We start from the raw sequence: 16,621 nt of genomic DNA, 5'->3' as shown, positions 1-16,621 counted from the left end.
TAAAAATTAAAGTTTGTCATGATAGAATTCAGGAAGTCTTAACTCCTAAGCATAGAGAATTATGGTATTTAAGGTACATAATGGGGTTTATTTCAACATTTAAAATTTTAAAATGACTTTAACTTCCCAGGCATAGCTTTAGCGGTTTTTAACAAATAGCAGTTGACTGATCTGAACTTGAGTCTGCATCCTTTCCTTGCCCTCTTCCCATCAGAGAATCAGACAGAGATGCAAATGTAGTTTAAGAGAAAAGTATGTCACTAGTAAGAAGTATTAGGAAGTTAGTTGATGGTTATCTCATTTCTGTACTGTTCTAAAGTTGTGTTTATAAGAGTGAAACAAGTATAACTAGCATGATTGGTCATATCTGACAGATGTGGAATGAGTCTTGGTCAGGAATTTACATTGCGACTTCCTGTCCAAGATCTGGCTCATACTGGATGGATGTGTGGTCATGGTAAAATTGCTAGCTTATCTGAACCTATTTTCCTCATTTTAAAACGGATAATTTTCCTGCTTTGACTTTGTTGGAAGGGCTGTTGTCAAGATATGAAAGTAGTTAGAAAGCTACAGGCAAATATAAACTATTATTAGGTATGGCTATGTTTGATTGAGATCCATTTCTGATAAAAAGAATAAAGCAAATGAATATGTTACAAAAAGGTATTGTATATGAGTGAATTTGAACACCTTATTGCATTGAGATGTTGAGTCATTTGATAAAAGTAATCCCAACAACTAATTATAGCATATTAGTACATAGTACAGTAATGATAGTATTACTGAAATTGATAGGCAAATATTTTGTTCTCCCTGTTTAATATGAAAGGTAGCCAGAGTTTTGGGATAGCTCTGCTCATTTGGTTAATCCGTTTTCTAATTGGCTACTGGGTAAAAACTTGGGATCAGAAAGCTACTTATAGAAAATATATATTTTTTAGAGGTGAGTAATTACCCCTTTGATATAATTGGGAATAAGTTTAAAAATAGACAGCAAACTCAAGTGTAGTCTCCCTGAATGTCTGGGGGGCAGTTGCAGCAGTTTCTGGCAGGTATGTTTCACTTTCTTGGTTTTATAACTTTGGAGCTTTAATCAATAGCATTGATGCTTTTTAGATAAAAATGCATAGAATGCTGCTTCTGAGTTCCCCATTTCACTGCCTAGCATCTCTATTTTCTGTCTTACAAAAACAAATTGCATGCATTCTAAATTATTACTCTGTATTTTGCCCTTGCTCTGGGTTTTTATTTTTTATTATTTTTTAAGATTTTTGTTTTTGATATGGACCATTTTTAAAGTCTTTATTAAATTTTGTTACAATATTGCTTCTGTTTGATGTTTTGGTTTTTTGCCCGTGAGGCATGTGGGATCGTAGCTCCCCGACCAGGGATCCAACCCTCACCGCCCCCTGCACTGGAAGGCGAAATCCTAACCGCTGCATCACCAGGGAAGTCCCTGTTTTTAATTTTTAAATGGGAGGAGTTTTGATACTGTTCTTGATCACTGTAAAGATTTGGCTATTTGGAAGAGTGATTTTATCATAAATCACCTTCTTAAAATTACGGTAGAAAGATAGTTTTCATCCTCTGACCTTGAGTCAAGTTTGGTTATCCCTACTTTCGCAAGAAGAGCCCTGTGTTTGCGTGGGGAGGAAGAAGAGTTTTTGTTTTGTTTGTCTATAAAAATGTATTTCTAAAAAACTTAGGTATGTTTGAAATTTTTGGTACTAAAAGGTAGAATAGTATCATGCATCCGTATTTACCCATCAGCTGGCTTCAACAATTATTCAGCTTATGACTGTTTTATTTCATCCATATCTCCCCCTTTGGACGATTATTTTCAACTGGATTCCAGGCATAAAATCTCTTTTAACTGGAAATACGTAGTGAGATCTCTCAGAGATAATGACTCTTTTCAGATGTGTCAATTGACTTTGTAGTTATGTTAAAAAAAAATTAGTAATTCCTAAATGACATTTAATCCAGTCAGTGTTCAAAGTTCCTGGTTGTTTCATAATTGTCCTTTTGCTAGGTTAGTTTGGATCAGGGTTCAGACAAGGTCTCTACGTGGCATTTGATTGTTAATCTCTTAAATTTCTTCGACTGTAAGCGTATCCCTGCCATCTCTTAAAAGTTTTGTTTATTTACTTTTTACCACTTAGTTATTGAAAAATCTGAGTTAGTTTTCCTTAGTTTTGCTGCATCCAACATTTTTCCTGATTTACAAGAGTTAATATATAATCATTATATGATATTGAAAGATAAAATATACAGAATGAAAACTAAAATCCTGTCACCCAGAGATACCCAATGATAGTTTTGGTATGTTTTCTTTCAACTTTTTTGAGTGTGGTTTTTTTTTGTGTTTTTTAAATATGTGCGTGTGCTTTGCTTATTTTTATATCCTATTTAATATACTTTTGTGTTGTGTTTATTTCCCCATGTCATTATGAAAGAAAATGAAACATTTGGCTGCATAATACTTCACAGTATGTATCATAATTTAAATATTTCCTTTTAGCCAGAAATTTAGATTGTCCCAATTTTTCACTATGATAAAGCTATGATAACCATGTTAGTACATAAATCTTTGTATTTCAGATTTTAAAATTTTTTTAATTTTTTGGTCGTGCCGCACAGCATGCGGGATCTTAGTTCCCTGACCAGGGATCGAACCCGCACCCGCTACAGTGGAAGTGTGAGTCTTAACCACTGGACTGCCAGGGAAGTCCCTCAGATTTTTTTTAAATGATAGAACCTTAGAAGTGGAATTATTCACAGGACATGAACATTTTTTGACTTCTGGATTCGTATTGCCGTAAAAGTTATAGCTTGTGATCTCAAATGCAGTCTCCACTTTAAGAATCTGTTTGTATATGCTCCATGTTATTAAGATGTCTTTGCTTGTCGTATTAATGGAATGTGTGTTTTTTTTTAAAATTCTTTGGCTCTTTTAATTGTATTTGAGAATTTTTTTATGCACACATTTTTATGTTGTAAGTTTGTTGATATTTTTCATTGTGTGTATCTTTAGGAAATTCTTCCACTAGAGTTCAAATAAATATTCACCTAAATTGTCTTCTGGAATCGCTGATGGCTGTTTTTTCCTTCTTAATTGCTAGCAGATTTTCCTAGGGACCATTTATTAAAATGTTGATCCCGTCCTCATTTATTTGTAATTCAAGTTTTGATATATAAATATATATATGGTTGGTATGTTCAGAAAATTCTAGAAAAAAGAATTGATTTCCTATTTACTGGGTTGTAATATTATCTCTTATCTATCTCCTCCCTCCACCCTCTTTTTTCTGCCTTCCAGCTATAGTGTGTATCCAGACATCTTTGATTCTGAATGTGCCTTGGGAAAAAACCTGAAAGAAAACTAGTCTCATCTTCATCTGTTTTCTTTTATTTTCCTTGTTTTATGTGTATCTTTAAAATGAATTTAAAAATGAATTTCCATTTGCTTTTATTTTAAACTCAATTTACCAAACATTACCAAAACATTATACCAACATTAGTAGTTTGTGATATATACTCTGTTGTCTCAGTATTTTGATTCTCTTAATTGTTAAAGCTTCCACCAGAGAATGAGTAGAGGAAGGGAAAGGTAAAACATTGAAAACTGATTTTACAAAGAATTATTACCTCAGATTTAGGGCAAAGGTTGACTTTAGAAGTATCCATAATATGGTCTGTTTATATACTTGGTCATTTCTCACTGATAATGAGATTTGGTTTATTCTGTAACACATTCACTTACAGAGTTTAGAATACCTTTTTTTATATATTAATTCTAACCAAGAAATTCAGTGATGATGGAAGGTCAGATAGAGGGTTAAGATAATTTAGCATGTTCAGTTCAAGAGAAAAATTGAAATGTAATTATTTGTCCCTAGAGCTAATGGTTCTGGTACGGGAAGAACAAGACGCTTACTCTAAGGTTATTCTTTTTAAAAGTTAATATTTTTTGGGTAATTCAGAAGACACAAAGCAGTATACGGTGAAAAGTTTCTTTACTACTTCTGTCCCCTAAATGCTTAGGCCCTCTTCGAGAGGCAACCAGTTATATAATTATTTTTTAATACTAAATTCTTATGGTTTTAAACCATTTGCAAGCATCCATAGAAGAAAATTTATCTGTGAGTTATTAATGCAAGGAAGTTCGGCATCAACCTTTAGTATTTCTTTTGGATAGAATCTTTTGTTTACATGTGTATGTAAATGTTTACATATACGTACAGATTTATGTACCCATATGTAAATATGTGATTTGATTTAAAAAGTAAAATATAGTATAGAAAATTAGGAAAACAAGAACAAAAAACATCTGATAACCTTAACAGAACCAAGTATAATCAATTTAATGTAGACTACTTCTTCCCTAGGTTTAAATTCTAGACACATAGTAATTTTACATACTTTTTTTCCCGTAACTACAAGAATTTCATGTTGAGCATACTGGGTTTCTGACTCATTTCTTATGAGGGATATGAATTCCTTAGTTATATTTCTCTTGGAAGCTGGAGCAGGGAACTAACCCTTATTGGAGACAAGAGGAAATGAGAGGTTGGCAAGAGTAGGGAGGTTAAATAAGAGTACATATTTTTATAATTCAACCTTGAGAAAAATAAAGGAAAAATCAAGCTGCAGTATTTCTGGGGTCTTAGAACTGATTGCTCTTCTTTTTTTGATTTTTTTTTTTTTTTTTTTTAGGATTGGATCTGAGATGTGTAGAGGATAAGCTGACATTTTATTGTTTTGAATGCTTGCGTGGAAAAACAAATGCCTAATACACAGTACTCTGCCTCTAATCAAAATTAATTTATAAACTTCTTGGTAGAATTTCTTCGAGGGCGATCCCCTAAAGTTTCTGGAGAACAATGAATGTTTGTGGAATTAATAGTACATTACCCAGGACTTGGCGGTCCGGTGGTTAAGACTCCACGCTTCCACTGCAGAGGGCGCAGGTTCGATCCCTGGTCGGGGAACTACGATCCTGCATCCCATGCGGCATGGCTAAAACAAAAAACAAAAAAACAAAAATAGTACATTACCCAGTATTACTAACTTAAGTAAAATGTCAGTGCTGATCTTTTTTTTTTTTTTTTTTTTTTTGGCGTGCCGTGCTGCATGTGGGATCTTAGTTCCCCAAACTGGTGCCCCCTGCATTGGAAGCGCAGACTCTTAACCACTGGACCACCAGGGAAGTCCTAATCTATTTCTTTTTATCATTTATAAGGACTTTCCTAGGATCACCTGGAAGTAGTGGTAGTCTGCTTTGTCTCCTCTGTTTTGTAGGCTTTCCTTGTTTTTTGTTGTTGTTGTTTTGGTTTTTTAATGTCCTTGACAGTTTTGAGGAGTATTGGCTAGATATTTTGTAGAATTCCCCTCAATTTGGGTTTGATTTTTCTCATGATGAGATTTGGTATTATGGTTTTGGGGAAGAATACCACAGAGGTGAAATGCCCTTCTCATCACATCATGTCAAAGGGTATGTGATATCAACATGACATATCAACATGATGTTTACCTTGATCTTTTGGTTAAGATAGGGTTTGCTAGGTTTCTTTACTATAAAGTTACCTTCTCCTTCTGAATTCTATTCTTTAGAAGTGAGTCACTAAGTCTAGTCCACGTTCAAGGGTGAGTGAGGGTTAAGCTTCACCTCCTAGAGGGTGATAAATCTACTAATATTAATTGGAATTCTATAAGGAAGATTTGTCCCTTTCCCTCCTTCTACTTTCCCCTCCCTCTGTGGGAGTATTTTAAAGCAGACCACAGATAACACATCATTAATAAGAACGTTTTTATAGTTTTTGATACATATTGCCAAATCCCTGAAGGGTTGTAGATGTTAACTGTAGGACTAGCAATGTATGACTGAATTTTCATGGTACTTTTTTGGTGTTTTTCTTTTAGGTGAAAGTTTACATTTTTTTTTAGAAGTGAATTTTTAAAAAAATTTATTCATTTTTGGCTGCTCTGGGTCTTCACTGTGGCGCACAGGCTCTTTGTTGTGGCGAGCAGGCTTCTCTAGTTGCGGCACGCAGGCTCTGGAGTACACGGGCATAGTAGTTGTGGCTCGTGGGCTTAGTTGCGGTATGGGATCTTAGTTCCCTGACCAGGGATCGAACCTGGGCCCCTTGCATGGGGAGCATGGACTCTTAACCACTGGACTGGACCACCAGGAAAGTCCCAAAGGTTTACATTTTAATTTGCATTTATTTGATTTACTTAGGGTGACCTTTTAAAATGTTTGTTAATTAGCTGTAGCACCTCTTTTGGGAATTATCTTTTCCATTGGTCTACCTATTTTAAATATTTTTTAGAGACTTTCTTGGCACTTTTAACTCTTTTGTCTCTTAGACTTAAGAGATTTATTTACCATTTTGCTTACTGGCCCTTCATTTTATTTATTTATTTATTTATTTATTTATTTATTTATGGCTATGTTGGGTCTTCGTTTCTGTGCGAGGGCCTCCTCTAGTTGCGGCAAGTGGGGGCCACCCTTCATCGCAGTGCGCAGGCCTCTCACTATCGCGGCCTTTGTTGTTGCGGAGCACAGGCTCCAGACGCGCAGGCTCAGCAATTGTTGGCCCTTCATTTTTAATCATCTTCAGGGTTTTGTCTTTTATTCACATCTCATGACCACATCATTCATAGTCCTGTTGTATTCTTTTAAAATTTTTTCCTCCTTCTGTTACATTTACCTACGTATATGATAAGGAAATTTGCTAGCTGTTGGTAAAGCAAGAAGTAAACAAGTAAGGCTATTTTAGGTAAAAGTCATGTAATGGTAGTTCCATTCCAAATTAATGTGAGAACTATTGTGGATTAATCTAGCATAATCTAGCAATAATTTAGGATTATTTGCTTTAAAAATTCATGACTGATTCTTCCAAGCAGTTTATGTTAAAAGTACTTTTAAAATATTTACTATTTTGCAATGTGTTACAAAAAACCCATTTCAACCCATTTGAAAATTACTTTTATAATCTTGAAACCTATGTTGACATTTTATTATATTTTGGGAATTTTTGTTACCCCTAGGTGTTTGTAAAATACTTTCTTTTAAAAAAGCATAATTTATTTTAAAAAAGAAACTTAGGAGATAACAGCTTCTTACAAAGATATATCCCAAACCAAATTTTACTTCTGTAAGAGGAACCAAGATGAACTTGCACACACACATACAAATGTATTAATGCTTTCCCCCCTAAATCTTTAATGGCTGGAAGACTTTTTTTTAACTTCATGTTAGTCCTTAACACCTATGGCAACAACAAATAGCTCTAAAATAAAAGAGCTGAAGTAAAATTGTCAAAAAAAAAAAAAAATCCAGGGTTTATGTTTATCCTTCAGTTCTTCTAGCTTGTCCTTTGAAGAAGTTAGTAAGTTAAAGCATTAAAGAAAATGAAAATACTCTCCAATTAATATTTCACATTGTCATTGGATGTTATTTCCAATTGCTCTCTTGTGATTTTAGATCTATTTTTCTGTGATTTGCAGTTCTGTTAACTTTTTAGCTAATAGTCTGCTAGATATTTAAATAGAAAAATTTGTCAAAATAGACCCTTATAAATCTGGCTTTGGAGCCATCGAGAAGAAAGGGAAGCAAATAATGTATAACAAGTTCTCAATCTTGCTATGACATAATGGACTAATACTCAATAATATAAAGAGCTCCTAAAATCAACTAGACAAAAAGAGTTTGAAAAAGAAGAAATATAGATGCCAATAAACTTGAAAAGATGTGCAGCCTCATTAGATAGAAAATAAAAGCAATGAGACATATTTTGGGGGTCTGACATTCTGGCAAAAAATTTTTTTAATGTTATAGCCATATATTATTATACTATTAGTGATAGTAATAATGTATTTACTATGCTATGCAATTAGTGATATGTACTATGTGCTGTTGGTAGAATTAAAATTGGTAAAGGCTTTTTGTGAATGCCCTTAGACCTAGAGATTTCATTTTTTTGTACTTAGTCCTACAAAAATATGGGCACAAAGATGTTTGTTGCAACATTATGTTAACAAAAATGTTGGAAAGGCCCTAAGTTATCTCTACTAAAGGAATGCTAAAATTGTATGTTTGTGTTTTGGAGTATTATGTAACCATTAAAAAGAATGAAGTAGAGCTTTATATATTGGAAGGTCTCCAACACTTTTTATGTTATAAAAAAGCAAGTTGCAGAACATGTATAGTATGATCTCATAAAACCTACCAAAATGATGGGTATAAATACATATAAAAAGACCTGAAAGTATTCACACTGGGCTGTTAACTATGGTACCTCTTGGGAAAGGGAGTAGAATTGGGGAAAGAGGAATGGGGAGGTTGGCATTCGTCATTTTACTCTCTGTGCTTCTAGGGATACCACTGATACTAAATATATAACACTGGTAATGTTGCTGTTTTACAAATATTTGCTACTAAGAGTATTTGGCCTAATCAAGAACCACTTTTGAGAAGTTTATTTCCCAAGGAATCAATCCTGTGTATAATAAGCATGCAGTTCCATGGCATAATCCTAGAAAACACAGTAGTAGAACTACAGTATCTACTTTTCCACCTTTTCCAAAGTTATAAACAGGAAGTTAAGTTTGACTCCCCAAAGATGAAATAAGGTAGGTTAAACCCACCCAGCATGAGCTGGAGAGTTTAAGGTTCTACCGGCAGATAATAAATTGGTTAACAGCACTGGAAAATTCCTTCAGCACATACAGAAACAGGATGATTCAACTGACTTATTACAGCTGAACTCTACAAGGAAAGATTTGTTAGTTGTAGTTGAAGGAAGAAATGACCTGTATCTGAGGGATATGGGGAATTAATTGCATTTGCCCTCCCAAGATACAGAGTGGATTATTTTACTGCTTTCCTGTGCTAAGAGTTGTTTAGGAGTGGATGGTTTGAGAGCTTTAGATGTATTTTGTCCTTTATGCTGCATAGAAAGTCATCTGTAAACTGTTGCTTAATCTACGCCCAGAGTCAGATTGCTATCACAAATATTCATTATACTGGGAAAATACTGGTAAGTTAAATACTTATTATGGAAAATCTTAAAATAGAAAAAAGTAGAAATGTATAAAAGCTCTCCAGTACCTATCACTCAACTTCAATAATTATCAACTCATGGCCAGTTTTATTTCTTCTGTGCCGGTATTTACTTCCCTCTCTCCTCTCCAGGATTATTTTGAACTTTTTCAGTGCACTATTCTTATTTTTATGACTTAGGCCTTTTGTGACCAATTGGAGTAAAGCTGGTTGTCGTCGAGGGTCAGACCCATGTCTTTGACATTATTTAGCATTGTTCTCACATTAGGGATATATATCGAGGAGGTGAATAACTCCTCTGAAACATGAAAAGCAAAAGCATTGTTTTAAGTTACTTTCTATCAAAAGCCTCTTCTAGGCTGATTTACCAGAATTCTGGCTCAGTAACCCAGTTTTGTCTTACTCAGGATAGAGCAGCTTCTTAATGTGTTTGGACACCAAGGGATTTAAATGTGGGGTGAGTTTTTTGCTCTAGTGCTTAGCTGGTGGTGTGCATTGACACTTGCTCTGAGGTCCTAGCCAAAAGAGGACTGTTTCCATTCTGTTTTTTTAAAAAGTAATTTTAAAGTGGAAACTATTAACTGAAAACTGTATAGTACTTAAAACAACTCAAGTTTACATGCGGAAAGTTCCACAGAAGCATAGCGCTATTGAGCAATGTCCTGTTTATAAATGCGTTTTCTCATTTTACTGGAGGTTAATTAAGACCAACAGATACTTTAAATTCTAGCTGATATACATGTTCCTGGCATATATAGATACAGAGAAAATAAACATTGTCCAATATTCAAAAATATTTATTCATTGCTATGGCTTAAGCAATGAGGGAGGTGTTTAGAGACAGAGTGATGACTAAAATAGGTTCCTGCCCCCAAGCTGTGTTTTTTTGGGTGGGGGTGGTGGTGGTAGTGGTGGAATCTAATTTTGTAAGTCAAATGGATTAAAAAGAGACTTAAAATAGCTGTTTTACAATTTTTATGGGTGATAAAAACAAGTCTCCCTTTATAAAAGTCAGTTTGTTAGTACTTTGTATTTCTGTGTTCAGGGGCTATAGAACTGGATAGACATTGGGCATTTTAGTACTTGAATTTTATTTTAAAAAAACTTAGGACTGTATCTTTTAATTTCAACCAACATTTTATTGGACTGGCAAGGCATTGAGAGGGAGGAAGGACCAGTATTTGTAAGTGGACACTTGCATATGTCCACACCCAGCACAGTCTGAGCCCTTGTTTCCTTATGGACAGTTTGAAAAAACAATTGAGAAAGACTTTCAGGGGTGAACTTTATCTACATATAAGGGTAGATCATATATTTTTTCAGGGTTTTCTGTGTTGGATATGTACAGTCAGTTGTCTAACATGAAGGCTAATCAATTTTAAAAAAAAAAGTGTGGACACAGAGTGGCCTCAGACAAAACTGTGAAGTAGTCAGAGTTTGTGTTTGGTATTTCCTACCTTCTGGAGAGTAAAACTCTCCAGCTTAGGTTGCCTGCAACTCCACTTCCTTCCCCTTCCAATCCCACCTGCCCTTAAGTCAGGCAAGAAGATATTAGATGGGAAGTAGGATTTCCCTGACTGTTCTGCAACTAGATTTCACCTCAATGTATCTTGGCTGTTTCCCCACATCATCACATAGAAATTTGACTCATTCTTTTCAACAGCTGTATAGGATTTCAGGTACTCATACTATTATTTAATTAGAGCTACATAAATAAACACTTAGAATTACCATTTTTTGCTCTTATAAAAAGTGTTGCAGTGACCATTATACAGAAATTTTGCATGCTTATTTTGATATGGATATCTAAGTTTTCTACATAAATTTTCCAATTTTCTGATAAAAGTGATGTTTAGATTTGCACTTCTTCCATTTTGTATTTGCTTATTGGCTCTGTTTTCCTGTGAACATGCTCTTTGCTCCTTTTTTTCTGTTAGATTGCTGTTCTCATATTGATTTTTCAGTTATCTGTAAATTAAGGTTGATATGTGTTGAAGTTTTTTTTTTTTTAAGTTCTTTGTCTTTTTATTTTACAGTATAGTTTTGGCTTGTAGAAACTGGATATCATTTTTGGCTGTCAAAATTATTGATCCTTTATAGTTTCTTGGATTTATGTTCTTCTGCATGTATCCCAGTGGCCTTCTTGTAGTTATACATTTGTGACTTTTTTAGTTAAATTTTTTCCATATTTTAAAAGTTTTAATATATAAGTACATAGTCATTATAAAAAATGTTTAAAAATTGACAGAATGAATGGCTGTCCCCCAAATTATATTCTCTGCCCCAGAGCTAACCACTCATTAAGTTTGATGTATTTTCTTCCAGTCCTTTTGTATGCATCATACTTTAATTTAAAAAAATAGACAACTATTCCACCATTTCTGAATAGTTCATGGTTTAAGATGGCACCTTTATCATATTCTAAATTCTAAATAGTCCATGGTTTAAAATAGCACCATTTTAGAAACACAGCTGAAGATTTTGTCTCTGATTTTTACTAAGAAATTTCAGACAGTAAACTAGGAAATTTTTCAGAGTGACAATATATATAAAATCAAACCTTTGGATATGTACTCTCTCACAGAAAACTATATTTCAGATTATTACACCTGTGCCATATGTACAACACAGTAGTCCTTTGAAGTTCATGTTTTCTGGAATAAATGACTTTAATTTTCTTGTCCATAAATAACAAATAAGTAATTCTTGCTTAAAAGATTCAAATAACAAAGGAACATATATTGTATGATTCCATTTATATGAATTGTTTGTAATAGGCAAATTCATGGAGACAGAAAGCAGGTTAGTGGTTAACCAGGGCTGGGAGGAAGAGAGGGAAGTGAGGAGTGATTGCTAATGGGTATAGGTCTTGTTTTGGAGTGATGAAATGTTCTAAAATTGTGGTGATGGTTGCACAGTTCTGTGAATATACTAAATATTGAATAGTACACTTTCAGTGTCTGAACTGTGTAGTATGTGATTTATCTCAAAGAAGTTGTTATAAAAAATAAATCTAAGTAAGACATATGTATATAGATATAACAATAGTAAATATTTGAAGAATAACTTTTGTAAATATTCTAAAAATAAATAACTAAAATAAAACAGCACCTTTACACATTCTACATTCTGGTAAAATCATGGGGTCAGTTTGTCAGCATTCTTTTCTGATCCATTGCTCTAGTTGACTATTTCTGTGTGTGGCCTCATTTAAAAAAATCACTCATACATCTAGAATTTGTTTTGGTATAAGGAATGAGAGTAAGGAGTCAGCTTTCCCCAGTACCATTTATGGAATAACTTGTCTTCCCCCCCAGTGATTTGATGTGCTGTCCTCAACCTATAAATTTCTATAATGGACGTCATCATCACTGACCTATTGAAGGAGCATTTTGACTAGGCTCCCTATGTTGACTTTAGCTTCTTTACTGTCAGTTTTCCATAGTGCAACCAAGGTGATCTTTTAAAAACACACAGGCATTAAACCCTTATGGACTTCACATTGATCTTTGGATGAAGCCCTAATCTTGAACATCGCCTGGAAAGCTCTGTGTGGCCTCGTCCATTGACCTCTCTGGTCTCATTTCAGACCACTCTTCTTGTTGTCTGGATGGCTGTCTGAATTCCAGCACGTCGGAGCTTTCTTTCAGTTCCTTCATCAGGTTATGCTCTTACTCACTACAGGGTCTTGCACTGCTCTTTACTTTATGTCTAGAATGCCTCCAGCCCTAGATCCCCATACCTTCCACTTCCACCTTACCCTATTGTATTCCAGTGCATCCTTCCACTTTCAACTCAGCATTAACTTCTTTAGTAAAATCTTCCTAACTCCCTAGATAAGTTTAGAACCTGTATATACTCTATAGGCACCTTTTATCTTTTTTTTTTTTAAAAGTAACAGCTTTATTGAGATATTCACATACCACACAGTGCACCGTTTAAAGTGTACAGTGGTTTTTAGTACATTCATGGAGTTGTGTGACCATCACCATAATCAATTTTAGAACACTTTCTTCACTAGAGAATAAAGCCTGTACCAATTAGCAGTCACTCCCCATTTTTCCTCAAGCCCCTCAGTCCTGGGCAACCACAATGATTTTTTTTTTTATTGTGATAAAACATACATAAATTTCACCATTTTAACCATTTTTTAAAGTCTGTAATTTAGTGGCATTACATTCACAGCATTGTACAACTATCTCCACTATCTGTTTCTAAAACTGTATCACACCAAACTCTTAAGTTATTACTTATTAAGCAATAGCTCCCCATTCTGCTCTCCTCCAGGTCCTGGCAACCACAATTCTACTTTGTCTATATGAATTTGCCTATTCTAGATATTTCATATAAGTGGGATCATATGAGTCCTTTTGTGTCTGCTTATTTCACTTAGCATAATGTTTTCAAGGCTCATCTGTGTATCAGAACTTCATTAATTTTTATGACTGAATAATATTCCATTGTATGTATATACTGCATTTTGTTTATCCATTCATCAGTTAATGGACATGCGAGTTGTTTCTACTTTTTGGCTATTGTGAATAATGCTGTTATGAACACTTAGCATACAAGTATCTGTTTGAGTCCCTCTTTTCAAATCTTTGGAGATAAATACCTAGAAGTGGAATTGTTGGGTCATTGATAATTCTTACGCTTAACTTCAGAACCCATCAAACTGTTCTCCAGAAAGGCCATTTAGGAGATGTCTAATTTCTCCACATTATTTATTTCCTTTTTTAAAATTAAAGTCACCCTAATAGGTGTGAAGTGGTATCTCATTGTGTTTTGTTTTGTTTTGTTTTAAATTATTTATTTATGGCTGTGTTGGGTCTTCGTTGGCTGCGCGCGGGCTTTCTCTAGTTGCGGCGAGTGGGGGCTACTACTGTTTGTTGCAGTGCGTGGGCTTCTCATTGCGGTGGCTTCTCTTGTTGCAGAGCACGGGCTCTAGGTGTGCGGGCTTCAGTAGTCGTGGTGCATGAGCTCAGTAGTTGTGACTCGCGGGCTCTAAAGTGCAGGCTCAGTAGTTGTGGCACACGGGCTTAGTTGCTCCGCGGCATGTGGGATCTTCCTGGAACAGGGCTTGAACCCGTGTCCCCTGCATTGGCAGGCGGATTCTTAACCACTGTGCTACCAGGGAAACCCTGCATTGTGTCTTCGTTGCTGTGCGTGGGCTTCCTTTAGTTTTGGCGAGCAGGGGCTACTCTTCGATGCGGTGCGCAGGCTTCTTATTGTGGTGGCTTCTTGTTGTGGATCACGGGCTCTAGGTGCGCGGGCTTCAGTAGTTGTGTTACACGGGCTCAGTAGTTGTGGCTCACAGGCTTACTGTGAGCTCACAGGCTCAGTAGTTGTAGCACACGGGCTTACTTGCTCCGTGGCATGTGGATCTTCCTGGACCAGGGCTCGAACCCGTGTCCCCTGCATTGGCAGGTGGATTCTCAACCACTGCACCACCAGGGAAGCCCCCTTTGTCCATTTTTAAATTGAGTTGCTTTTGTTATTGAGTTAGGGGGTTCTTTATGTAGTCTGGACATTAAGTCATTGTCAGATATATGATTTGCAAATATTTTCTCTCATTCTGTGTGTTGTTTTTTCCAGTCTTTTGGTCCATTTATCTTTTATAACATTTACAAGTTTGCATTTATAATTTTTAAAATATTTAGATTAATATCTGTCTCCACTATTAGAATGTGAACACCCTTAGGGTAAGGACTGTCTCAGGTTTTGCTCACTTTTATATTGCTAGTGCCTAGCACAGGTGCTAAATATTTTTTGAACGAATGAAGGTCTTTTAAGTTAATTTATGAGTTCCATTGATTGCCTATTCCATCTTAAATATCTATAGTACTCCATCTTGTTACTCTTATTTTTCAAAATCTTCCCAGCTCTTTCCTGGCTTTTTTTTTTTTTTTTTTAATTTATTTATTTACTATTTATGGCTGTGTTGGGTCTTCGTTTCTGTGCGAGGGCTTTCTCTAGTTGCGGCAAGTGGGGGCCACTCTTCATCGCGGTGCACGGGCCTCTCACTATCGCGGCCTCTCTTGTTGCGGAGCACAAGCTCCAGACGCGCAGGCTCAGTAATTGTGGTTCACGGGCCTAGTTGCTCCGCGGCATATGGGATCTTCCCAGACCAGGGCTCGAACCCTTGTCCCCTGCAATGGCAGGCAGATTCTCAACCACTGCGCCACCAGGGAAGCCCTCTTTCCTGGCTTTTATCATGTTCATTCATGTTAATTCATGCCCCTCCTGCCCCCCACATTGGTATCATTTTAGATAACTCATTTTTTTTCTTTTAGAGGGCTTTCTTGGTAGGATAAAGGCTGCAAAGTTGCCATAGTCAGCTTAGGCTGTTATAGTAAAACAGCACAGACTGTGTGGCCTAAACCAGCGGTCCCCAACCTTTTTGCACCAGGGACCAATTTAACGGAAGATAATTTTTCCATGTGGGGTGGGGAGGGATGGTTCAGGCGGTAATGTGAGCCATGGGGAGCGGCAGATGAAGCTTAGCTCACTCACCGGCCACTCACCTCCTGCCATGCGGCCTGGTTCCTAACAGGCCATGGACCAATAGCTGTCTGCAGCCCGGGGGTGGGGGGGGTTGGGGACCTCTGGCTTAAACAACAAACATTTATTTCTCACAGTTCTGGATTCTGGGAGGCCCGTGATCAAGGTGTTGGCAGATTCAGTGTCTGGTGAGGAACCTTTCCTACTTTGTAGATGGATGCCTTCTTGCTGTATCTTCACATGTTGAAGAGAGAGAGAGATCAGTCTCTTCTTTAAGGGCACTAATCACATTTATAAGGGCTCCACTCTCATGACCTCCCAAAGGTCCTACCTCCAAATACCATCCCCCTTGGGGATTAAGGCTTCAACATATGAATTTTAGCAGGGACATATTCAGTCCATAGCAGTACTGGGGCTAACAAAGTTAAAGGATTTGGTAATTAAGCAGAGTAGGGCTCTAGTATCATCAGCTTCACAGATGGGGCCAGTATAGAGTATCTGAAGACATTTGCATTTACAGGAAATCAGTCTGATGGTAAAGTGGTAGCCAATCATTTGTATAGATTCATAATTCATATAAGATTAGTAATAAATTCATAGATTTAAGTCATTAATAAATATGAACTATACTTAGTTTAAGAAAACTATTATGAATCTATACATACATGAATTCTTCATAGTTCAAGAGAAAGAGTAACTCTGAATAGTAGTCTTATGATATTTTTTCCTTCCTCCTAGATTTAAACAGTCAAGATAAATCAAGCTGGGTAATCATGGCAGAAGGTGGATTCGATCCCTGTGAATGTGTTTGCTCTCATGAACATGCGATGAGAAGGCTGATCAATCTGGTGAGATGAACAGGACAGTCCTATTCAGAACTGAACTGTACCGCTCTGTCTTGTTTTTGGGAGCATGTTGTTTATTGGAAGATTTTCATCTGATGGACACTAAAAATTATTTCATAATTGAAATTCCACAGTGGTTTAAGTCATAATGGTTAAAATGCTTGCCAGCAGTTCTTTTATTAGATATAAAAACAGATTGCTGTCTTTA

At 35.9% G+C, this 16,621-nt stretch overlaps 1 protein-coding gene across 1 annotated transcript in view; it reads left to right on the top strand.

Annotated features, from left to right (window-relative positions):
• Positions 1-16,621, top strand: part of SMIM14 (small integral membrane protein 14) — a 62,297-nt gene that overhangs the window by 9,521 nt on the left and 36,155 nt on the right. The window contains exon 2 of the mRNA XM_061191331.1: positions 16,307-16,416. Within this exon, the coding sequence (XP_061047314.1) occupies positions 16,342-16,416 (75 nt within the window). The 5' untranslated portion in view covers positions 16,307-16,341. The remainder of the gene's footprint in view (positions 1-16,306; positions 16,417-16,621) is intronic.

This window comes from Eubalaena glacialis, chromosome 5 (genome assembly GCF_028564815.1).
Source record: "Eubalaena glacialis isolate mEubGla1 chromosome 5, mEubGla1.1.hap2.+ XY, whole genome shotgun sequence".
Lineage (NCBI taxonomy): Eukaryota > Metazoa > Chordata > Mammalia > Artiodactyla > Balaenidae > Eubalaena > Eubalaena glacialis.
This window is presented reverse-complemented; position numbering and strand designations above follow the sequence as displayed.